Raw genomic sequence first — 24472 nt, 5'->3', positions numbered from 1 at the left:
AGGCTCCAAAAACTGCACCCTCGGGGGACAATCAGCCCCACCCACCACATAGCCCAGCACAGCCTCCTGAGGTGGCCCTGACCGGGCCTCGGTTTCCACGCATGACCCATGTCGCTGCCGGAGTCACTGTCCACAAACACGCTATGGCCCCGGGGCCTGCTCCTGCAGTGCCCCCCCCCAGGCTGTGCCTCGGTTTCCCTTCCTTACCTCGTTGCAGCCTGGGTTGTCCACCAGCTGGTGGCTGCTGGCGTGTAGGGGCTGGCCAGCATTGACGGGGTTCAGGACGACCTTGTCACCTATGACCACCTGGAAAGAAGGGGCCGTGACAGCCTGTCACAAAGCAGGTCAGGAGTCGCCGGAGGCTCTGATTTAAAATTCTCCTAGCCGACGGGTACAGTGCGGCCTCAGCCTGGGGGACCTGACTCACACTGTCCCCGATGGACCGCAGCTTGTAGAAGGGCTGGATGTAGAACCAGGAGCCCTCGTTGCCCGCCTCGTCCAGCGTCACCCTCATGGCATTCTTCTCCAGCAGGGCGGGCAGCCTCTTGTTCACGGTCAGGTACTTGTTACTCTTCAGGTGCAGCAGCTGAAACCCGGGGAACAGGAGGGTGTCGGCGAGGCTCTGACCCTCTGCGGCTCCTCCCAGCAGGTAAAGTGGGGGCCCAGCTCACCGGGAAGCTGGGGAGCCACAGAGGTGCCCCAGGCCGGGGATGGGAGGGCAGAGGGGCGGGAGTGGGGGGCAGGAGGAGCGCAGGAGGGGGGCAGGAGGAGCACTAGGCCTCCCGGGCATGGCTGTCCCGAGTCCCCGGAAACGCGGCCCGGCCCGGTCCACGCGTGGCTTTCGGTTCTGCTCTCAGTAGGGCTCCGGCCGGGAAGAGGAGGACGTCCCACCCACCTGGGCCCCGTCGCCTCACCCACCTGGGCCCCGTCGCCTCACCCACCTGGGCCCCGTCGCCCCCTATCTGAACCCCGTCACCCCACCCACATGGACCACATCGCCCCCTATCTGAACCCCGTCGCCCCCTATCTGGACGCCATAGCCTCGCCCACCTGGACACGTCGCCTCCTATCTGGACGCCGTCGCCCCGCCTACCTGGGCCACATCGCCCCCTACCTGAACCCCGTCGCCCCGCCCACCTGGATCACATCGCCCGCCCACCTGGATCACGTTGCCCCGCCCACCTGGGCCCGTCGCCCGCCCACCTGGATCACGTCGCCCGCCCACCTGGACCCGTCGCCCCGCCCACCTGGGCCCGTCGCCCGCCCACCTGGATCACGTTGCCGTACTGGATCACGGTCCCCAGCAGCTTCCTGTTCTCCGTCTCGTTCTGCTTCTTCTCCAGGTCGGCCGCGTGCTGCGCGTGGAGACGGGAGATGGTCACGGTCACGGTCCCTGCGCGCCGTGGTCCGAGCCAGGCCGCGGCCGACCGAGCCCAGAAGCGCGCAGGCCCCGCCCCCGCCTCTGCCCCTCGGGTCCGCGCGTGGGCTCAGGGCGAGGCCCCGTCCCGGCGACGCGTTCTCATTCTCGTTCCCCTGAGCCCACGTGCTTTCGAGGGCGGCGGGGTGGGCGGAGGGGGCCTGTGACCCCTTAGGGCGCGTAGAAGCCCCGCCTGGAGCTCCGCGTGGACGAAGGCCGACTCGAAACGCTGGTGGGGCCGCTGCCGGCCCGGGGCCTGGCTACCCCTGGACAGGCGCGAGCCTGTTTCCCGTCTGCAAAATGCGGACCGCGGGGCCCGCACGCAGGCCCCGCAGCGTGTCCCGCGGCGCTCGGCGTTCTTACTGGACGGTAGTTGCCATTCATCTCACGCTTGCCGTGCTCCCTCGAGGGGAGGACCCTTACCCCGTTCTCAGAAAGAAACCGGCTCCGAGAGACCAGGCGGTTGTGTAGGCAGGTGGATGCTGGGTACAACCGGGCTTTGTTATACTATTTTCTCTTCTTCTGTGTATATTTGAAATTCCGCTTACAAAGCTCTTTTTATTCAAAGTGGCTTGTCCATTGAGTAGCAGAAATAATCCTCGAAGCCACATCTGGGTTAACTCCAGATTTACACTGTTCCGCGGGAGGCTGGGAGCGATTACTGGTACACATTCCGCAGGCTGGGAAAATGATGAAGTTGAATAGAGCCCCCCGATTCGCCTCCCAGCACCGCCAACCTGAATGGCCATTTCTCCTTCGGCACTGAAAGTCCTGTTAGCACCTCAGAACAATGCTACCAGAGAACGGGTCTCATCCCAGGCCATAGAGGAAACCGTCCTTCCAGCCCCTGTCTCACAAACTGAAACTAAGACACAGGTAAAATCACAGACTAAATTGAGCAGCTCATCTGGTGGGTGGGACACCCGGGCGCCCACTCATGTACTCTGGGCCGGTTTCCAGCATGTCTTCCTCGAGGTCCCCTTTCCACGAGGTGAGACACCCCAGGTGCCAGTGGATAATGGGCCTCTTCCCAGGTAATGTGCCTGCATTTCCACTGGCCCCTCTGGACTTGCTCTCAAGAACTGCCAGTGGCCTCAGATAAGAAACACTGACCTAAAATATTAATTCCTACCTACGTTCAGACTAAGTATAAAAGTGTCAACTCCACAGTCACTGCCATATCTAAAATGTCAAATTAGTCATCACGAAGGCATAGCCTCTACATTCAAGATTAAACACAGCATCACAAAGTCCAGGGCATCTGTCCAAAAACACACCAAAGGTAAAATCAGAATAGAAAATGCAACAAATTGTAGGATAAATATCCACAAAGTTTTCTTAAGAGGTTTGGCGACACCCAAGCCTCCACTGGGGGCGCGAAGCCTGCAGCTCACTCTGAGAGCTCACTTCCCCCGTAAGCTCTGTCCGAGGAGAAAGCGCTCTATGCATTTCACCTTTTCCATAAACACTGAATGTGTCCATCTGCACTCACACCCCAATCCTTGGAAAACTCCCTCTGCAAAACCAAATCCGGTCTTTCCCCCCGTTTTAGGAGGTCTAGTTGACAGCCAGCACTGTCAAATTCGGCTCTCCAACGGAAACATCTGGATTTTTAGGTCCAACAGGTGAGGCAAAGAGTCGGTCAAGAGGAGATAAGGTTCGAACGACACCTGGGCCCTCCGACCAAGGCTGCCTCTGCCCTCGAGGCTCAGATCTGGCTCATTAAACCCCACGCTGTAAGGCCAGACCCAGTACAACCTTCCCGAAGGACAATTTGGCCAAGCCCATCGAAATTTTTTCAATGGGCGGGACTTTGATTTATCAATTCCACTTTCAGGAGTTTCTCCTAAAATAATCTGGCAGGTGCACAAGGCCAGACAACACCTTCCCCCCCAGAACTGCCAAAATTGTCAGGATCCCAAATACTCCCCACCGCCCTAGGGCCTGGCTAATTAAAATTACATCAGGTAGCCCTGGCCGGTGTAGCTCAGTGGTTAGAGCATCAGCCTGTCCACCAAAGGGTCTTGGTTTCGATTCCCGGTCAAGGGGATGTACCTGGGTTGCAGGTTCGATCCCCACCCCCTTCCACTCTCTCTAAAGAAATCAATGGAAAAAATTTCGTCCGGTAAAGATAAATAACCAAAAAAATCACATGCATGTCGATCTATTGGTCTTTTCCCTTGCACAAGGGGTTGAGGGCTGTTTTGGATTTCTAAGGAAGAAATCACACTCTACACTGTGGCCTTCACCACCATCATTCACCGCGAACGTTACCATGTTCCCTGAGCAACGTCAAGGTCAACCCCACACAGTCACCTGTTGTTTTATCTCAGAAATAGAGAAGCCATTATTAAATTACTGCAGAAAGGTCACTGTTCCGGGGACCTGAATCAAAGGCCAACAAGCTCTGCATTATGTAACGTGATACTGAGCTAAGGCCTCTGCAAACAAGCGATGCAGGCGGGACCCAGGCTCGGGAGACGGGAGAGACCGGAGGGAGCCGGCCACTAGATGTCATCCTCCAGACGGCTGCTTAGTGTTGCTAACCCCAGTCAGCAAAGGAAGTCAAGTGGTCTAGACAAATAATTCCTTAAATGGCATTAATTTAAAATAATCTGACCTTTGATTGGGGTCCTGCACAGTTAGCTGACAAAAATAAAAATGAAAACCCACTGGAGACCGGCCATCAGCCCCCAGTGGCAAGTCGCTGCCTAAAATACAACATTTTAATGACTGTGCTGAGCCCGACACCAGAGGGAAAAGGTCCCAATAAGCCAGAAACGGGACCCGCAGAGTCAGCACCCGGGGCCCGAAAGTCACGGCAGCAATCCTAAATCAGGGCTGCCTCCCTCTAAACTTCTCTTAATGCACAAACAGCATAAAAGAGCTGCCTTGTTTTGTTTTATTCTGTTTTTATGAGGAGTTCGAAGTTCCTGATCACCTTTAGGATTGCATTTTACCGACTGTGCAGTTTTGTCACAATCCACTCGTGGGGAGGGGCCCGGGAGGAACCGCTGATGAAGCAGCACAGATCTCGGGGCAAACGGGCGGCTGAAGGACCCTGGCCTGAGCCATTGCTGGGCTGGTGTTGGGTGTGTGCTTTAAACGTTTAATTGCACTAGTTGCCAACATTTTATTCCTCCTTGATAATTCATTTTCTAACATGTGGAATCTTGAGGGTACATTATGAATTTTGTTATTTGTACAGTTACGAGTCTGCTACGGTCGGTGGGGGCTGAGACGCTCTGCTCTGAACTGTTCAAATAATGATGCGATTCCCTGTCTTCAAGGCGCTGTTTCCACTGTCTCTTCTCTGACCCTCTGACTCCCACAGATGCCTCAGGCAGAGGCTGGTCCCTTCCGCTTCCTCCAGGAAGCACTCCCTGACCACATGTCGCCACCCTAATTCACAAAGATGGATTTGGGTGCCCCTCCGGTGCTCCCCAGCCTCGGTGGCCGCCCTGTAACAGGCCTGCACATGCTCCCCCGTCCCCTATGTTCGTTACCAGCTGTACTGAGCTCCTGGAGGGTTAAGACGCCGTCTCAGTTTCATCAGCGCCCAGCATAGTGCTCGTGCATTCAACAAATATTTCTTGAGCACCTACTGTGTGCCTGACACTATTACAGACTGTTCCTGCTCTATGGAGCCGTCATTCTGATGCGTGACAGATGACAAGGGAACTGCTAAGTGTAACTTGGACCATGATCAGTGCTGACAGAGACACACATGGGGTGCTGTGGGGGAAGGAGGCACACAGGCATCACTGGGCTAGGAGGCGGGAAAGTCCTCGCTGAGACGAGACCTTGACTGAGATTCCAGGGAGGCAAAGCTCTGAGCTTAGGAAGAGCAGGAGAAGCAAGTTCGAGGCAGAACTGAAAACTGCAAAAGTCGTGGGGCTGCTAAGAATCTGTGGGGCTCAGACACCTGAAGAGGAAGGCGGGAGCCCAGGGCGGCCGGCACCGAGGCCATGCAGGGCCCCGGGCACGAGGTGAGGACGGCACGCGAGGTGCGGCGGGGAGACTGCATGCTCACGCCTGACGGACGCTCCCCGGGGCGGCGGCCCGGACCCCTCTCCCCAGGGCTGGCTCCTCTGCCCCTTTAGCAGAGTGCGGGAAGCCAGGCCGAGCCGGCGGCCGCCCGCAGCCCCCCGGGCCCCGGTACCTACGTGCAGTTTGTTGAGCAGCACGGCGTCCGTGGTGCTGTTGGCGCCCGGCTTGGCCGCCTTCCAGAACTGCTTCTGCGCGGAGTAGCGGTTCATGGGGCAGAGCTTGAAGAGGCAGTCTAGGGGCAAGGCAGAGAGGCGGTCACGAGAGGGAGGTGCTCCGGCCGGGAACCCTCCCCCCGAGGCACAGGTGTCAGGGACTCCGTGTGGGTATCAACAACAGGCCCAGGCAACTCTCAGCACCGTAAGGTGAGGCTACAGAGGGGGAAACTGAGGCCGGGGAGGAGCAGGGCTGGGGCTCAGCGTCCAACCCAGGCTCTCGCTGCTGCCCACAGCTTCTCCTCTCCTTTTAACGGGCGAGTCAGAGGACCGACACCCCCGCTGCACATCAGCACACAGCAGGAAACCTACTAAAAACAGGCTGTTCTCCCCACCTCGTGTGGAAGCCACAGGCCATTGTCATTTACGGTATTAGTGGCAACTTAGTGCTGACACCGAGAGACACATTTTCCCACCGTTTGATGTAAGTGAACTCTCCACCACCCTGAGAACAAGCACACACAACCCTGAGATGACTGTTCAGCGTCAAATGTCGTGTCTTAGACACGAAGCCAAGGGGGGCACCTGGGCTGGGCAAGGGGGCTTCCTCGACAATCACGACTTTAAAAAGCATTCAGAACACTTCAGTCACCAGTATTAGCATCGGACACAGGACCTCCTGTACGGACCACGTGAAATAACAACTTTGAATCTGGTCAATAACAAGACACTGAGTGAGAGACGGCCTAGTCCTTCCCTCCCCCGCGCGTCATGTGCTGACCGCCGCAGGGTACACAGTCCAAAACCAAACTGGGTTTAAGCTGATTTTGGGAACCTCCAGGCTGGATCCACGATGCCAAGGGACTCGCATGCCACGGAAAGTTCCACTCTGATGGCTCACGGTGGAGTCAAGCACCCACCTAACACATCGATGGGCCACAACACGAGCTGCAAACTTCAGATGGCCTGACGATCACCCAGGGGAAGAGCTGAATTTAAGCACCGTGGGCGCAGCCACAGCCTTGCTGCCACTCCCACGCCCGCTGCGTTCCTGGGGCAACAGTTACACTGGACTAAGCGCGGGTACAACCAAGCGTCTGTGTACACACAAGGGATGCCGAGGCGCTCGTGCCAGGCCCGCGTCAGCCTTGCTGATTTCGCCCTGGCTTCCCAGTTGCTTAGCAACTGATGCAAAGTGAAAAAATTAAATCAAGCAACTCAAACGCGATGGTAAAGCCACCTTCCGAAACCCGGCAGCTCCGAGCCGCCCTTTGCCCCTCGGTGGGCACAGCCGGGCGAGAGGGAGGTTCTGCTGGAGCCCCTCCCGTGCTCGGTGCAGAAGTGGGCAGCTCAGGGCCGGCGGAGCGCGTGCAGGCCGCCCGCCGGGAGGGGTGTGCGAGCACGGAGTGCGTGTCAGCGCGCACACGCACGCACATGCACACACACGCACACGCACGCACACGCACGCACATGCACACGCACGCACATGCACACACACACGCGCGCACACAGTTTATCTCCCTCCGAAGAAACGCCACGAAGCCCGCTCCGCGGCCAGCGCTGCTCCAGGCCTTGCAGAGCGCGCTGGGCTGAGCTGGGCTGGGCTGAGCTTTCAAAAAACTACCCGGCGGTTCCTGAGCCGCCGCAGAGCCACGCCGGCCGCGCGGGAGTCGGCGGAGCACAGGGTTCGGGGCGGCCGCCCAGGGGCTGTGGACCGTGACGGTCCGTGGCTCAAACGCCGGCCCGGGGGGTGGCTGCCGGGAGGACGCCGAGCGCGTAGTAGGCGCGTTAGCTACGGAAGGGGCTCGGTTCTGCGCAGGTCAGCGAGCCCGGCGGTGGGAGGGGCCGCCAGGGTGGGAGGAGCCATCAAAGTGGGAGGGGCGCCGAGGTGGGAGGGGCCATCAAAGTGGGAGGGGCGCCGAGGTGGGGGGGCCATCAGGGTGGGAGGAGCCGTCAAAGTGGGAGGGGCGCCAAGGTGGGAGGAGCCATCACAGTAGGAGGGACCATCACAGGAAGTCACCAAGGTGGGCGGGGCCATCACTGTAGGAGGGGCCACCGGGTAGGAGGAGCCATCACAGTAGGAGGGGCCATTGAGGTGGGCGGGGCCGAAGGGGTGCGTGGAGCCTCTGCGGGGGCCCCGAGCCGGATCATAAAGGCTGCCAAAGAAGAGCTGAAAGACCACAGGCCTCCACAGGCCTCCACAGGCCTCCACAGGCCTCCCCAGGCCTGGGAGGGGGACCCCGAGGGCGGGGACCTCCTCTGCTCTGTCGGCCCGGTAACCCCCGAATCAATCATTCACGGCTGTCATCCCCGGGGCTCCAGGAGGGACGCGGGTAGGTCCTCCGGAGTCATTTCCAGCCCTGAGCCCCCAGGAGCCTATTCGTACATCCCACCACTATTTATTAAAGGGCCCACTGTGTGCTGGGGACAGTAGTGGGTCCTGAAAATAGGACAACCATGAACCAGGCGTGCAAGTTTCCTAAGACAACCCCAGCGACAGCGGGCGACCTGTCAAGGACACAAGTGGATTACAGCAAGTGAAAGCGCTTGGGGGCAAGAGCGCCCCAAGGTCACAGTGGGGCTGGTGCGGAGCGGGGGCGTCAGGGAAGGAGAGCTGGGGGGGGAGGGGCCGGCCTGGTCAAGCACCTGGACACCCAGCCTGGAGATGGGCCTGAGGGTCCCGGCAGAGCTGGGGCTGGGAGGCTGGAGCAGCCGGGGGCTCGCCTCCTGCAGGGTGAGCGGGGCAGGGTGCAGCTGCCAGGAGCCCCCACCGGGCTTCCACCCTGCCTGGCGCGGCTCAGGTTCCCAAGGGAGCTTTATTTTGGTGATGGTGCCTCTAAGAAAGGGAAGGCTGGGCGGGCCAGTTTGAGGGACAGGAGTGAGAATGGAGAATTTCATTTTGGCGATGTGCACTTTCAAACGCCTGTGGAACCAACACCGCAGCTGACACGAGAGTAGGCCGTCCACCGAGGAGCAGGGTGAGACTACAGAGCTGTCAGTTATTTCAGGAGGTGAGGGGGAGACAGGGCAGGGGAAGGATGGGGCTGCTGGGGCGGCGAGGAGCGTGGAGGAAGTCAGAATCACAAACACAGCGCAGCTCCCATCTGCCACCGGGGAGATCGATCCAAATCCGGAGAACATGCTCCTGGAGGCTGACGAAAGCTAGAACTGGATTCGGTTTCCGTAGGGCGGAATAAAGGCCCTTTCTCTTCTTCTCCACCCCCCAGACCTCCCAAAAAAAACAACACAAAGAAAATTAAAACCCAAAAACCCAACTCCATCTTCTGTGAAACTCAACTCCACGGTCCCGAGGTGCCATAAATGAAGACGGGAAGAGTGGAGGTGGGCCTTGCAGATGGAGGGGAGCAAACCTCCATGTCTACTGGCCCTGTGGAAGCCAGGATGGCACCGTGCAGGGCATTTCACTGCCCACGCGGAGCAGGGACAGCGGGCTCTGGGGGCTGAGGACGGTGGCGAGGACCGGGAGTGGCAGATCGCCCTGTCCGCCCCCCACGTGGAAACACACGGAGGCTTTCGGAGGGAGAGAGGACTCAGCAAATGCTACAGAAGAGCCAAGCAAATAAAGAGAAGTAGGATCTGACTAACTCTAGGGGAAAGATGCATATTAAAATCAGGTGTATGTCTTCAGCTCAGCAGTGACCAGTATTTACATAGTCATAAGAGCCTGAGACTGAATATTACTTCAGCCAAGAAAAAAGTGACGTAACTCCAATGGGAGGCTGCAGGAGGAGCGGGGAAGCGTCGGAAAGCCAAGCTCGTCCACAACAACAGGAAGGCCAAGGGTGATGCTGAAAGTAGGTTAATCCTCAGGCATCGAGAGGCTCCCGCCATCGGGAAACGGCGGTAAATACCAGAACAGAAGGTTGAAACATTTTAAATTCTTGCCGCTGGAAGTGGGAAGGCATGAGGCTCACACACGGGACTGTTGGTTTTATCCTGCATTTTATCAATATTTGACCTTTGTTACTGAGGTGAAAGTCACATCATAAAATCAACCACTGTAAAGTGAGCGACGCCGCAGAACTTAGTCCATTCACGGTGTTGTGCAAACCCACCTGTGTGTGTCCAAAACATCTTCATCGCCCCTGAAGGCAGCTCTGTGCCTGGGAAGTTCACCCCCACAGCCCCCAGTATTTCACCTTTAAAGGATGTGCACGTACCAGTGAACATACTGCCTTTTTTAAAGGACCTTTTCGTATTCAGTTGCTGTTCAGTTTTTACTGAGCTGTCACTTATCAACAGAGTGACAGCAGCCCTGGGCTGAGTAAGGCTCAGGATCAGGAGGGCCACGGAGACCTTTCCACACAGTGGGCGCCACACGGACGGGGTGGCTGCTCTGGACAGCACCCGGGCATGACTCCAGTTAGGTAAATTCACATAACCTATAACGTACCCCCGCCCCCTTCCGCTAGTGGGCGTGTGTCGCAGCGAAACCCCGCCCAGGCCCTCGGGTCTCGCAGCCACAGGTGGGAGCAGGTGCGGGGAGGAGAGCATTTCTCAAGAAGGCGCCTGTTCCCAGCAGGGCTGGAGCGACCACCAGTCCCACACCCGCCACACGCCACGGAGCTGGGAGGGAAGTAAGCCGAGCGCCCAGGCAGGAGAAGTGGGGCTGCCGGTACCTGGCCCAGTCCCGCTGAGTCTGCCCTCGGGGCCACGTGCCCACTTCACGGTCCCGCGCCCCCACCTCCGGCGAGCGGCAGCAGTTAACTAGACACACACGGTCCCTGCACTCAGAACCTGAGCTCTTCAAACCCGCCCAGTGACCAAAAAGGTAATCCGCAGGCTGTCATTTTTTTTTAAAGTGCTTTCATTGATTTTAGAGAGAGGCAGGGAGTGGGAGAGAGAGAAACACCAATGATGAGAGAGAATCACTGATCGGCTGCCTCCCGCATGCCCCCTACTCGGGCCCGAGCCCCAAACCCGGGCATGTGCCCTGACTGGGAATCGAACCAGTGACCTCTTGGTACCTGGGACGATGCTCGACCACTGAGTCACACAGGCCGGGCTGTCTTCTCTTTCTTTTTTAATTCTTCAGTGGTATATATAAAATGCAACTTTCTATAGAGATAACTCAAGGGGAGACTGACATTAGCTACAATTCTGAAAAGTTTGTGTTAACTGTTCTTATCTTGCCTTTTTAAAAGAATAAGAGGCAAAAGAATAACAATTTCAGAAAGGACAATAGAATTAAAAAAGAGAAGGGGGACTATTAATTCCCCACCGAGGAAGCTAAGATTTAAAAGAAGTCATGAAACGGGATAAAACAGTCTGTTTTCAGGACTCGCCCAGCTCAAACCTACTGCGCTGGAAGTTCCCTGAGAGCTGGCCTTCCCTGCCCCACGCATCATCATCCTGGGCCCGTGGCATTCAGCGAAGATCAGGCCAGTGAGGACATGGGTGGGTACGCGGGACGGGAGGGGGCACTGAAAAGGCAGCTCAGGAAAGGAAAACCTGCTCCACCCCAACAAAAGCCTTCCGCAAACAACACAGCTCCACGTGGCTGGGTCGGTGGCACGTTAATCACCTTTCCCAGGCCGTGACAGGAGCCCTTTGGGGTTAAGTGGCATTTTCCAATCGGGATACAGATAAACCTTCCATTACCTGTCTGCAAAAATACATTGTTATTAAGAGACAAAGGTTTTAAGCTTGATGAAGTCCAATTTATCAAGAAACTACGGCCTGACCCAAGGTTGTGAAAAATTTTTACACCTGTGGTTTCTTCTAAGAGGTTTATAGTTTTAGCTCCTATATTCAGATCTTTCATCCATTTTGCATCAACTTCTATATACTGTGTAAGGTAGGGGTCCAACTTCATTCTTTTGTGTGTGGAAATCCAGGTGTCCCAGACCACGTGTTAAAAAGACTACTTTTCCCCGGCCGGGCGTGGCTCTGGTTGAGCATCGACCTAGGATCCAGGCGATCGGGGTTCGATTCCCAGTCAGGGCCCAGGCTCAGGTTTCGGGCTCAATTCCCAGTCAGGGGCGTGCAGGAGGCAGCCGATCAATGACTCTCTCATCACTGATGTTTCTCTCTCTCTCTCCATCTCTTTTCCTCTCTCTTAAATCAATAAAGATTTATATATATATATATAAAAGACTACTTTTCGTTTTTATTTGCCTTGCTACCCATGTTAAAAATCCATGAACTCTCAATTATGGGTCTCCTTCTCCTCTTAACAGGGGATCAATGTCCATCCAGCCCTCCTTATCAATAAAAGAAAAAAAGAACTCAATTATTTTAAAATGATGTTCTAGAAACTCACCAAGAAAGAACACAAATATAAGGATATTTGAAATGTAAAATTATCATAACTTCTCCAGAAGTTAAACAAATACAGCCTACAAGAACACAAACAGCATCTAGAGCGCACGTGGGTCTGAAAGCCCAACTTTTCAAATATGGGAAGAGGCATGAAGGTCTTCAACACAGATCTTGTTGGCACAGGAAGGCACTGTGAGGTGACATTCCCAGGCCGCGTTCCTTTGCGGTCAATGACTTTGAAACAATGGATGTGACACCATATTTGGTGAATGCAGCTCTGACCAAGTTCTTTTCCAGGAATAAATGCAACTTGTAACACCGAATGAATTCCCCTGAAGACCACAAAATTATGATGTGGTTTCGTGAGCTGTTCCACCCAACCAAGAAACTGGGCGAGGCTCACACTCTGTATTTCTCCACTCCTGTGCTAGGACGGCTGGCGTCACTGTGGAACTCGCCGCTGGGGAGCACATCAGTCTTAGAGGGACGGCCACGGAAATCAGCTCAAGCGCCACAACCCTGACCTTCTCCCAAGGAATGTGTCTACCTCCATCGCCTCTAAATTCCCGGAACACCACCCTTCACACCATCCCCCCCACGTTACCATTTCTAAACAGCCCACAGACGATCATCTTACGTAGAAAACACAAACACCCACATACATATAGCTGACGTGGGTCAGGAAAGGGTTCTCGATTTAGAAGCTAAAAATTAAAGTTATTTAAACTCTTCTCAAAAAGCACAGAACGGGGAAGGTCCACAGAGATGGAGCCCTTGCTGAGCCCCAGTCCCTGGACCCTCGAGGAGCCCATCTGCACATCGCCAGCAAGGCCACCCACACCACCCCCCAGGGTTGGTATAACCTTAGAATCACGCGGTTGTTTACGGCCTTAGGAATCCTGGACGCCCAGGCTATCGGTAGAACCGGCAACATGAACGAGTCTTGGCCTGGGTCTGCTGTGTGAACCAGGTCCGACAGGAGGGTGTGTCCAAACCATACGAGTCCATCTCAAACAAAACTCTAGGAGATGCAGACTTACCCACGGCGATGAAGCCCAAACGGGGTCCCTGGGGTGGGGGGTGGGGTAAGGAGAAGGGAAGTCCCAAGCGGCAGGATGAGACTTTTGGGGGTGGTGGAAGCTTATGTTAACCTGACCTTCTTAGAAGGTCATTTATCTTAAGACCATCATCTTTTGGTGGTGGGTCCCCGGTGTATACACATCAAAACTTACCAAATTGTACCTTTTGAAAATGTGGAGTTTACTGTGCCAATTAGACCTCAACACAGCTGTTTGCCACCACCACCAACACTGTGTCCGCTCCATACACACGCGTGATGTGCCAACGGGACAGTGTCTGGTCCAAGGCCTTCCGGCACAGGGCAGCTCTGACGGTGCCGGCGCAGGGAAGTCAAAGCCAAGACCCCAGGGCAGGTGACATCTGCCCCTTGGCCCAGGACCATGTGGACCAGGGTCAGGTCATTCTCTGCCCCATCCCCACCCTAAAACCCCTCCTTCTCCGAACCATCTGTCCCAATGAGTGGAAAATCAGGAAAAAATGGTTCATTTCCCTTCCACTTCTCCCCCCACCCCATCTCCCAAAGCCCATGAGCAGGTCCCAGCGAGTCGACCACCTTCCTGTGGCCACGGCCCTCACACTGCCTCTGCCTGGGGGTTCAACCCCTCGGCTCCCACGGGGACGCTCCCAGGAGCCTCTCGGGCTGCAGCCTCCCGCCTCTGGCCAGGGCCGGCCCTGGAACCCGGTGACCACGCCCTTCCCTACCCAGGAACCTTCGGACTCCCGCTGCCAAACAGAGGCCCGGGCCTGGGACCTGCGCCCACGGTGAGGGACCTAAACCCGCAGCTGCAGCTTCTCCTCCCCGCGCCTCATCTTCACCACCACGGCGCACACCGCCTGCCGCTCCGGGCTCCCCGGGTACATCCCACAGTCCCCTCGGTGTTTATTTTCTCCTGCCTCACAACAGGCCTGTAACAGGAGCCGCCCTCCCGCCTCCGCCCGGGGAAGCCAGGCCGGCATCCCCTTGTATGCATCTTCCCGAGGAGCCAGCGCCAGAGCTTCACGCGTAATTATTCCAGCTCCACGCCGAATCGAACCCAAGGCTCTCCGCTTCTTTCTAAGCTCAGCTCTCGGACAAACGCTAACTGCAGCCCCGACTCTACCACTGGCTCCGGCGGGTCCCTCACCTGATGGGAGCGGCACATGCCTCCTGCGGAGATGGAGGAAGTGGCCTAACTGGCACCGCAAAGTTAGAGCCTAAAGAGGCCTTGTCTAGGCCTCCCGTTTCCAAAGACTTACAACAGTGACTCAGAGACGGGAAACGGTGTGCGTGAGTTCACAAAGCCCGCAAAGCAATACCACGCGTGGAGGCTGGCGGGGACGCGTGGACATTGTGAGGCACAGTCCCAGGTGCCAGGGCAGGGCAAAGAGCAGAGGCCCCCTGACCTTGAGCCAATTCTTGTCCCAGCACGTGGTGTGGCCTAGGTCACCAGACCACGGGTCACTCTGCAATGATTCCACCAAGAAGCCAGCTGTTCTCAGAACGTGCAGGGAAGACTCATCCCCGCCCTTCCAACGACACACTCACACCTGCCCAGGGAACCAGCCCCCACCCACTCTGGGGTCCGGGGACTGGGTACAGCTCACTCAACCTCCCTGTTCCAAAGGCAGCTTTGGGATCTCACCGCAGGGGAGGCCGGGCCTTGAACTCAGCTGTGATGAACGACAGATGGAGGGGAGTCAGATAGCATCAGGTGGGGCCCGAGCACTAGGAGTCACCACACACTGAGACCACCGGGCCGGGCGGACCAGGGACGGGGCAGGTCTGGGGCTGCAAGAACCTGCTGCTGAGACAGGTGCGAAGTTCCTGGTGCCTCTGAGATCCGTTCCACGGAAAACTCGCTGAGAAAGTTGGATGTGTGTGTGTTTAGCTCTGCGAGGCTGACAGGAGCTGGAGACACGTTCATTTGCCATCAGCACCTTCAACCGCGCAGGCCCCAGTGAGGTCACCCAGACAGCGAACACGGACAGAGACAGGCGAGGGCCGAGGACCGAGCCCCGGACCAGACCGAGGGTCAGAGGTGACAGAGAGGAAGGGACAGTCAGGGAGACCCGGAGGAGCCGCCACAGAGAACCAGCAGAGTCAGCTGTCTACAGAGCCAGCTAACAAGGGGACGTCATCGCGGCTCTGAATGCAGGTGTTAGAACCTGCTGGAACCTTCACGGACACCCTCAGGTAAGTGCGTGTGACCGCAGAGAAAACGCGTCCGGGAGGTCACACGGCAATCTGGCAATGGGGCTGAGGAGGGTCAGGGAGGGAACAACAGAAGGCAGGCCTCCACCTCACAATCTTTTTTTTTTTTTTTTTTTTAATGTTTTTATTGACTTTAGAGAGAGGGGAAGGGAAAGAAGGAGAGAGAGAAACATCAATGATGAGAAACATCGATCGGCTGCCTCCTGCACGGCCCCTGCGGGGGATGGAGCCCGAAACCCCGGCCTGCGCCCTGACCGGGCATCGAACCCTGACCTCCTGGTGCACAGATGAGGCTCAACTAACTGAGCCGCACTGGCTGGGCACACACCCATATCTTGTTGTTTTATGATGAGACTACATTTATCTACTTCTTATATAACGGGGAAACCTATTTTTTCAGCTCCTACATGATTCTGAGCTGCAGCCAAGTCCCGGGATCAGCGGTCGGGGTGCTCGAGGGCACATTCCAGCACCGAATACTAGATTGAACCGAATGTCTCGGGGGGGGGGGGGGGGGGGATTTTATGTGCCTGGTTTTATACCAAGGGAAAAAAACCACCCATACAGCCTCAACCTGGCATGTTGGCTGCTGAGCCAGGCAGGCAGGGCCTCCCTACACGGCTTCTATTTTGACTCCGGCCGACGGGAGGTGTGAGCCACCTCTGCACCACGCCGCCTTCGGGGGACACAGGCAGCTTGTGGCGGGCCTCAGAGCCTCAGCCACAGCGCCGACGCCAAGCTGCTCACCAGGAGGGCCTGCCCTTCGAACGAGCCCTTTCCGAACCGAGACCCCGTCTCTCCCCGCTTCCTGCCCCTCCTTTCTGTCACTCGGCCCGGAGGCAATGACCTCCACCAGGTCGCTGGAAGCCACAGACGGCAGCCGCAAGGGGACGCGCTCACTGAACTGACCTGGGAAGGAGGGGAGCACAGTCCGGGCACCAGCTCCTCCAGACCAAGGCTGTGAACTGTGCTTTGGTGTCACTCGGGGGCCTGGGACCACGGCAGGACCCTGGGCAGGCAGAGAGCAATCAGACTCTGCCTCCTAACGTGATCACACCTCACGTCCCACCCCAGCATCATCGTCTCCAGAGAGATGTAAGAATATCTATTCCCACACCCCCTCCCGCGCAGGGGTGGGCCGCACTCTCATTTTTTAAATTTCCCAGGTGTTTCTGAGAGCCTTGGCGGTGGGATCCACAGGCCCGGGAGGTACCTGGGAAACAACGGAGCCGAGTCAGAGGACAGTCCAGGAAGGTAACGGGCGCGCACAGCAACAGAGCTTATCCAGGACCTGCAATCACAGCAAACAGCGCGCGCCCACCTAATCCAGGCGGCCCCCGCGCCACCACCCAGCTACCGGGCACAGGGCCAGCAGGAAGCACCCCAGGGGCTGGGGGGCAGGGCGGGCTCCAGCCGCGGGCGGCCCAGAGCAGCGAGGACGGTGTCCGGAGGCAGCACAGCGGAGCCGTCGGCCAGGCCGCCTTTTCCTAACCGCGCTGCTCTGTTAATTCTTTCAGCCTCAGTCTCCCCAACAGTAAGACAAAGCTGTAACCAGCACAGCCCTACAGCGAGGAAGAAACGGGAGACCGTGCCCTGTAGGCGTTTCCGAGAGGTCAGCAGGGCCCGTCGCCGTCGGTGGGGTGGGTGAGGGCCCCAGGAGGGAGCTCGAGCGAGAAGCAGGGTTGGGAATTAACTCCAGCCACGCGGACCACCCTCCGGCGCAGGACTCACGGAGGTTAAATCAGAATATGCCCGTGGGTCCCGCACCGACACATAATCGGTTGGGTTTGCGCTCTTAACCCAGCACTGGGCCCGCTGGTTCGGAACAGACTCAGCATATTGCGCTGGATCTTCTCAAACCCGCTCGCTATTTTCTAAAGAGGAAGCAGGACACCCGAACCTGACGGGACTGAGCACCCAGGTGCCCTAACAGCGGGCACCAGGGAGTGTCCCAGGGGGACCCGGTGCCCGAGGGGGACCCAGTGTGCTCGCACTGGTCTGGGTGGGCGAGCACTGGGGTGGTTCGCATCCAGGGGTGGCCCTTCTGCTCCAGGCCCAGGGCCCAGTCGCTTCCTAATGTCACACTCAGGCTCCTCGCTGGCCTCCGGGACGCCCCTGGAGCAGGCACCCCGAACTTCGCGTGCCGAACACAAACGGCCAGGTGAGCGAGCAGGAGCCTCTGTGACAGGCAGGGCCCAGGAGAGAAAAGCAGTGGAAATGGCAAAACATCCCCCGCGGGTCCTGAGGGGTGAAAGCGAGTCAGGGAGCCTCGGGGACCCCCCCCTCCGCTGAGGGGCAGCCTCCTCAGCCCCGCTTTCTGAGAGGCAGAAACCAATTCCTAGGGCCCCCTCCCTCTGAGCCCTTAATGAATTCAACTTCCTTCTACTTAAAGAAAACAAAAACCAAAAACCAAAAAAAAAAAAAAAAGTTTCTTTTGGCAGAGTGAGGGATTGGCTTCCCTCAGCCTCACTTCCTCTCCCCCCCCTTCTCCATCCCCAGCTCTTATCAGAAAGAATAAAACTCTCCTCCTGGGAACTGGGGGTCTACAAGCTTCCTTTTTAGGCTAAAACACAAAACAAGCAGAAACTCCGAGAGACGAGCCACCCCTCGTCTAGGCCTAGGCCGCACTGATGATCCGTAAGACAAGGGGGGCAGAGGCGGGGCAGGCTGTGCCGTTAGGACGCGGGGTTCCACCTGGACAGGCGGGGTGCTAAGGGCGTGGCTCCCTCTACCGTGAGCGGGACACGTGTTCCTACAGACACCGTCGGAGAGGCACTAAGAGGCTAACGGCGCACGAGCCCTCTCTTTACACCCGCGACGCGGGCTCTCCTGTGAGCAGAACGACCTACTCCTTAAAAAGGACAGGAAGAAGCCCCTAAAGAGGCAGAGAGAAAGCAGGACTGGAAATCGTAACTGGGGGACAGGCAATCTGGATGGCGGGGTGCCGGGCAAAGTGAGAAGGGCGGGCCCGTCCCCGGACTGGGCGTGCGGGACAGCCCGCGTCAGCCAGCGAGGTCGCCCGCGGTTCACGCCTCCCTGGGGGCAGAAGCAAGTTTCCTCTGCGCTCCACAGGCCCCAGGTAGACCCCTCGGAGGGAGGGACACGTCGCCACCAGTCCTGGACGCACTGAGGGTTCTTAAGGACACTGCGGCCCTGTCATCGGCCCAGTTCAAACGGAGGCCACGGGGCTGCAAAGCAAGCGCCCGGTTCCAGCCCAGAACTCTCCGGAAAGTGGGAGAGCGTCCCGAAAACTGGCGAAGCTGCCTTTCCAGGAACCGCGGAGCCCGTGGCTTCACCAAATAAGGCAAGTGAAAGCTGGAGCCCGGGAGGAGCCGGGAGGAGCCAAGGAACAGCAGCTCCCGGCATCTTTCCTAAAACCAGCCAGCTGGGCGACAGAAGTGTCCAGAACGCGCCTGGATGGGCTGCGAATGGGAAGGGAAGCCTTCGTCGGGAGAGGAGAGGCCGGAGGGCGGGGTCCGGGTCCCTGAACTCTCAGGGCCCCCAGACCCAACCAGCCACAATCCAAACCCTCATTTTTTTCAACACCATCATCTGTCTACGTATGGTTTTCTCGGGTAAAGTTCAGATACAACACAGACGTAGTTACAGATGAGGTTACCCCATAAATTTTCATCTCCTACAAATTGAAAATACTCATTAGACTACTTGGGTTTAAACATTTGACTTTTTTTTGCTTCCAAAGAGGCTCCCAACCCAGCTTCCTGTTTTAACAAATCTCCCGTACAGGAGACATGGCTTGGATTTTTTTAAAAAATCTCTTCCTCCCCCGCTTATGCCATGAGTCTTTTATATGCCAAAGAAGAATTTTAAAAAATATTGCTAAAATCAAGGCTGGGTAAAAAGAAAACTTCTCTGTAAGGCCTGACCTAGACCGTGCCACGGACAGGCCACCAGCCCGTGGCTCTTAGCAGGGACGTGGCTCTTAGCAGGGACGTGGCTGGGAGGACGGCACGTCCCATAAATGTTTCCTGGAAGTCTGGGCCTGCTTTCGCTTTCCTCCAGTCACCTGGGTTTCCGAAAGCCCGTCACCTCGCAGCAAAACCGAACAGATGGTGAGACACCCACGCAGCCACGGAGGGACGCCCGCGAAGGGTTAGGCCTCCGAGAACACGCTTCGTCCGCTCCCTGTAAACCCAGGATGTGCTTCCTCTCCGGCCCTTTCCTTCTAATGCCACAGGGTCAGTCACTGACCACCTCGGACTCTCGATGCCCCTTGAAGTCTGGAGACGGTAACACAAATGGTAGAGAGAGGCAGACAAGCCCAGTCCCTCCCCAACACACTTTGGGGGCGGCGAGGAGTCAGCGCCCCAGGAGGGGCTCATCCAGGGTACAGCAAGATGGGGGTTTCCACAGACACAGCAGGAAGGCAGCCTCCAGGCATCAGAATGACCAGCTGCTCCTCTGGCTCCAGGGTTTCTGACCTGAAGCCTGTTCATGTGCTGGGGGGAAGGGGTCTCCTTGATGATAAAAGTGAAGGGCTCACCTGACTTGAGCTTGATTTCATTTTTTCTTGTTGTTGTTTTTTGCTAATCCTTTGAGGATTAAAGCTCTGAAGTGGGGGTTGGTTTTCCATTGAATTCTTTTTTTTAGAGGGGGGGAGGGAGGAGGGGAAGAGAGAGAGAGGAACATTGACATGAGACACACATGGACTGGCTGCCTCCTGCACGGCCCAGACCGGGCCAGAGATCAAACCCGCAACCCTCTGGTGTGTGAACTGATGCTCTAACCACGGCTCAGTGGCCACCGGCCAGGGCAGCTCTTGGTTTCTGAGGCCGGTTTGACAACACTGGCAATTCTGTCTCTTGGTAAGAGGACAGTCAGTCGGACGGAGCACTCGGGCTGCACGCACAGCAGAGCTTAAGAAACGACGTCACCCTTAGAAAACACGAAGATTCAACGGCAGGACAGCCCTGTCCTCTGGTGACTGACCTGCGGTCTGTTTCTTTCCATTCCTCTCTCATTTTTTAAAGTTGTAAAAACACTCACAAAGTCTTCAAGACCCAAATAGACCGTTTCTTTAAGGCAATTAAAAAAGAAAGAAAAAGTCTGTCTACATTATTTTGAGTTTAACAGTTTGTGTGGGCGAGATGACATTTCCAGCCCCAGGGAGAACGCGGCCCGGCACCACCAGCGCCTCGGGGAAGGAGCACCGTCCGGGCGCCCCTCTGGCCTGTGCTGTTTAGTCCCACCTGGGGCGGAATCCGGTCCCCCCCTCCGGTCATCTTTGCATCTCAACCGGCTTCTGAGCATTGGGTTATTTTTAGCGCTTCACCCAGTGGAGTCTGCACAAAGCAAAAATAGATGTTTGCTTCATATGAAGCTCGTAAGGGGGTGGGCGGCGCTTGCTGTCCAGACGCCTCTGATGCTGGGAGGCATGGCTCCCGGCACGGACGAGCGCGGCCAAGTGTCCCCAAAGGAACCGTACACGGACCGCGGCGAGCAGCCCGAAAGGATGTCCAAGCGACCGAGGCATCCGCGCCCGTCCGGAAGCGGAGAGCCGTTCCTGGGAATCCTGACCCTCCCACGGAGCAAACCCCGGCGGGAGCCACGGCGTCCCGGGAGGGGCGTCCCGTCCACACCGCAGCCCCCCTGGACGGGGAGCTCACGGACCTCTCGGGGCGCAGGCGGACGGATGGGCAGCCACCTGACGGTCCCCTTCCCTCGCGCTGGCTCCCTCGGCAAAACTCTCCACGACTGGGCCCTCGGGACAGGCCGGCGTTGCTTCAAAGGGGCACTTGGGGAAGCTCCCTCCAAGCAGGTCGTATGTACGTTTCTGCCGCGTCTGAGTTCGGTGGCGGGAAGTGGGGGTTGGTTGGTGTCCTGCGGGCCACACAGCTGAGCGCTAAGGGTTCGGAGTCCAGGGGTCCAGAGCGGAGTTCGCTGCTCCGGCACCTAACTTACTCCTTGGTATTTACAGAAGCAATAAATATTTGCTGGGGCAAGGTGGGAACCTTATTCTCTGGCCGGACGTCTGCCCTGGCAGGGGGCTCTGCCCAGGGTGACACTCCCAGCCTCTCTCCAGCCCTCAGGCCCTCCGGTCCCACTCGGCGGCTGGCGGGCTCTAGGGGGCTCGGCCTGCTCAGTTCGCCCCTGGGGCCTCCCCGCGGACAGCGTCTGCCCCGACCAGCTCAGCCAAGGAAAGCTGTCTCCAAGGGGCTGGGGACAAGGACAGTTGTGAGGGACCAGTGACGAGCAGGGTTAAGGCCTCATCGTTCTGTGCTTTAACCGTAGCTGGAGAGCAAAGGCCCAGCAAGCTCTCCGTGGCTCACCTGGGCCCTCTCGATGGCACCGCCAAGCTCGCTCGCTGTTCTGAATTTCACTGCACAGAGAACATGTAAAAACCCACAGTAAGGAAAACTGCCTGAGGCTGGGACACAGCTGTTTCCTAGCTTCACTATGGCCATCGGGAGGGCCCTCCACAGGCGCCGGGTGGGATATTAGAGAACACGGGCCCTGAGGGAGGGAGGGAGAGACCCAGGTAACTCAGGCCGGGCCCAGGGCGGGAGGAGTGCCAAGGCCCCTAATCCCTCCACAGAGCGCAAGCCCCACAGTCCTACGGGCCAGACAAGCCCGGAAAGCAACTGGATGAGCGCCCCGTTGTCAGTCATGGAAATTTCCGATTGGAACATGGAAGTCAGCGGACAATGGAAGGAAATAAGTCAAGAACATCGAACTGAACTCGCCCCTCCGAGGATTTTTTTGTATTCTCTGATACCGCCACCCCAAAGACGGAAGAAAATCACTCTTAAAGAAGTGACAGAGAACATCTGTTCGCTATAAAATCTTACGTAATTAAGTTTTTAACATCACATCAACTTAAAAAAAGAATCACGCCCACGCAAAAGCTCGATGTAGTCACTTAGGACCTTTAAGAAGCCCGAGTGTCAGGCTCGATAGAAAGAGGAAAGTAATCACTTTTCTCATGCTAATTGTAAACAAACTATGTAAACAAACTATGAGCCGGAAGTGAAGGGCTAACATCTCAAGGCCCGTGTGGAATGCGGCGAGTTCCCCGCGCTGGCTGTTGGGCGAGTCGCTGCAGGTGACAATGCCCTCGCCCTGAGAGTCTGTGCCGGGATATGCTGACTTGGGCACTAATCTAAGCGGGGGGTGGGGAGGGGACAGAAACCGCGCCGGCTCCTGCGCAGGGGCCGCAGGGAGAACACCCACTGCGGCAGGCACCCTGCTGTCCCTCCCACCCCTTCACCACCTGTCGCACTGGAGTTCATGAGCTCAAGAAACCCTGTGGTGCCCAAAATGGTAATATTTTCTGGTTTTTTAAATTATTTGCTGCTAGAAACATCAATGATGAGAGAGTCGCTGATCGGCTGCCTCCCGCACGCCCCCCACTGGGTATTGAGCCCGAAACCTGGGCATGTGCCCTGACTGGGAATCGAACCGTGACCTCCTGGTTCATGGGTTGACGCTCAATCAGTGAGCCAGCCGGGCAGGCCACGTTATAATATTTTCAATGAGGTGAAGAAGGGTCAGAGAGGAGAGGACTTACAACCATGAACTTGTTTTTCTGGACGAATTTCAACAGCAAAGGTATTTTTGTAGTTATCGTGCACCTGTTATTACAAGACAGAAAAAAAAACACCCCACACGCTAATTATGGAGGAGATCCTCAGTGACGCAGGACCCTCGCACGTCTCCAGGCTGCCAGACTTGCTCCACGGTGTGGTCCACCTCAGGCAGCTCAGCACCCCTGGGAGTCTGTTGAACGTGCAGGATCGGGGCCCTCACTCTGCACCCACAGGATCTGCATTTTAACAAGATGCCTGGGTGACAGGCTTGCACGGGCCAAGTTCAAGAAGCACAACTGCTTTATCCCAATAAATCACAGCAGCTTGAGTTACATGTAGGGGCCGAGGGCCACGCAGCACCCGCCACTCAAACAGTGAGGGGTGGGGAGAGCTGCGGGGCTCACACATGCCCGGGGCCCCATGCCCATCACATGTCATCGGCGGGGATCCGTGCAATAGGAGCTTGTTTTCTGATAAAGCAACCTTGCTGCATTTACCCGGGAAACGAAGCTCACGGTAGAAGACATTCCCTTGCACCTTCTACACCTGACACCTACGTTCGACCGTAAACTCCATGAAGACAGGACTGTATCTTTGTTGTTTTCTTTAACAGCAGAATCTCTGGGCCCTAGAAAAACATGGAGTCCAGGCCCCAGCATTCTCAGGAGAGCAGGTTCCACTGCTGTTATCGGATCCATCGGCCCCTCCAATGCTGGAGACCGCCTGCCACCCGGCTCCTGATAGATGTTCTGCTTCTATCTTGGGCGTGAGCGGGGTGTGAGCTGGCTCCTGCCTGAATGGCATCGCTCTTTACCCCCAAGCATCTGCCTCCCACCACCCCTCCTCTCCCAGCACCATCACTTCCAGCCGTCGCTCACGGCGCCTCCGTGACTCGCCTACACTCGCCCGATGCTGGCTTCCCCCGGACCCACGGAACTGGGGGCAGGACCCAGGAAGCTGCATTTTAAACCTGTTACCAAGGTATTTCTCAGGCACCCGCAAGTCTGGAACCCACTCTCTGAAACCCATTTGGGTGCTGCGTACCCTGGGGTAAGGGACGTCTGGCCCGCGGGCCGTATACAGCCCTCAAAATCGTTTGGTCCGGCCCTGCCAAGGCCTCAGCAAAGAGAAGCAGTTTCAGCCACCGCATTAGGGGCGAGTTAATTAAATGTTTGACCAGATAGAGCAGGCCAATTTTTAAGTTGATAACGTTGGATAGCCCGAGAATGATGTTATAAATACCCGAACGGCCCTTGGCAGAAAAAAGGTTTCCCAGCCGACTCAAGAGGCGTTTGCTGCCTTTTACTTGTGTCCCTCCCTCTAAGGTGCTTCCCTTCATCCCAGCACTAATCTGAGACTATCTTCTGCTGGGACATGCCCACCGGGGGAGACCCTGCAGGGAGGAATTATTCCTTACGAAGACCCGTTCACTGAGGTCTCATGCACCCAAAAAAGCACACGAATCCTGAGCAGAGAGGCCGAATCTCCACAAGGTGAGCACGCCCGCGTACGCAGCGCCCGGACCGAGACGCACACACTGGGCCGCCGTCATCTCTGAATCTCTCGTCATCGATACACCTGGTTACCTGTCCAAAGCCCCCAGGTGTCTACAGGCCTGTTTTAAACATCACTGCTTGCACCGCACCAGCAAGGCTGGAGCGGACGTCTCAGGGCCGCGAGGAGGCGTGAGGAGGCCAGGGCGACGTCCCAGTCCCGTGACGTTACTGCCGTTTCTGCGGCAGGGGCGCCCATG

At 57.1% G+C, this 24472-nt stretch overlaps 1 protein-coding gene across 1 annotated transcript in view; it reads right to left on the bottom strand.

Annotated features, from left to right (window-relative positions):
- The window catches only part of ITPR1 (inositol 1,4,5-trisphosphate receptor type 1), a 180086-nt gene that overhangs the window by 106923 nt on the left and 48691 nt on the right, over positions 1-24472 (bottom strand). The window contains exons 5-8 of the mRNA XM_087824685.1: positions 5584-5699; positions 1269-1355; positions 428-586; positions 208-306 (exon numbers count right to left, since the gene is read on the bottom strand). Coding sequence (XP_087680811.1) covers positions 208-306; positions 428-586; positions 1269-1355; positions 5584-5699 — 461 coding nt within the window. The remainder of the gene's footprint in view (positions 1-207; positions 307-427; positions 587-1268; positions 1356-5583; positions 5700-24472) is intronic.

Source organism: Miniopterus natalensis, chromosome 15 (genome assembly GCF_054644295.1).
Source record: "Miniopterus natalensis isolate mMinNat1 chromosome 15, mMinNat1.hap1, whole genome shotgun sequence".
Taxonomy (NCBI): Eukaryota; Metazoa; Chordata; class Mammalia; order Chiroptera; family Miniopteridae; genus Miniopterus; species Miniopterus natalensis.
Note: the sequence above shows the minus strand (reverse complement) of the source record. Positions and strands in the feature narration are given on the sequence as shown.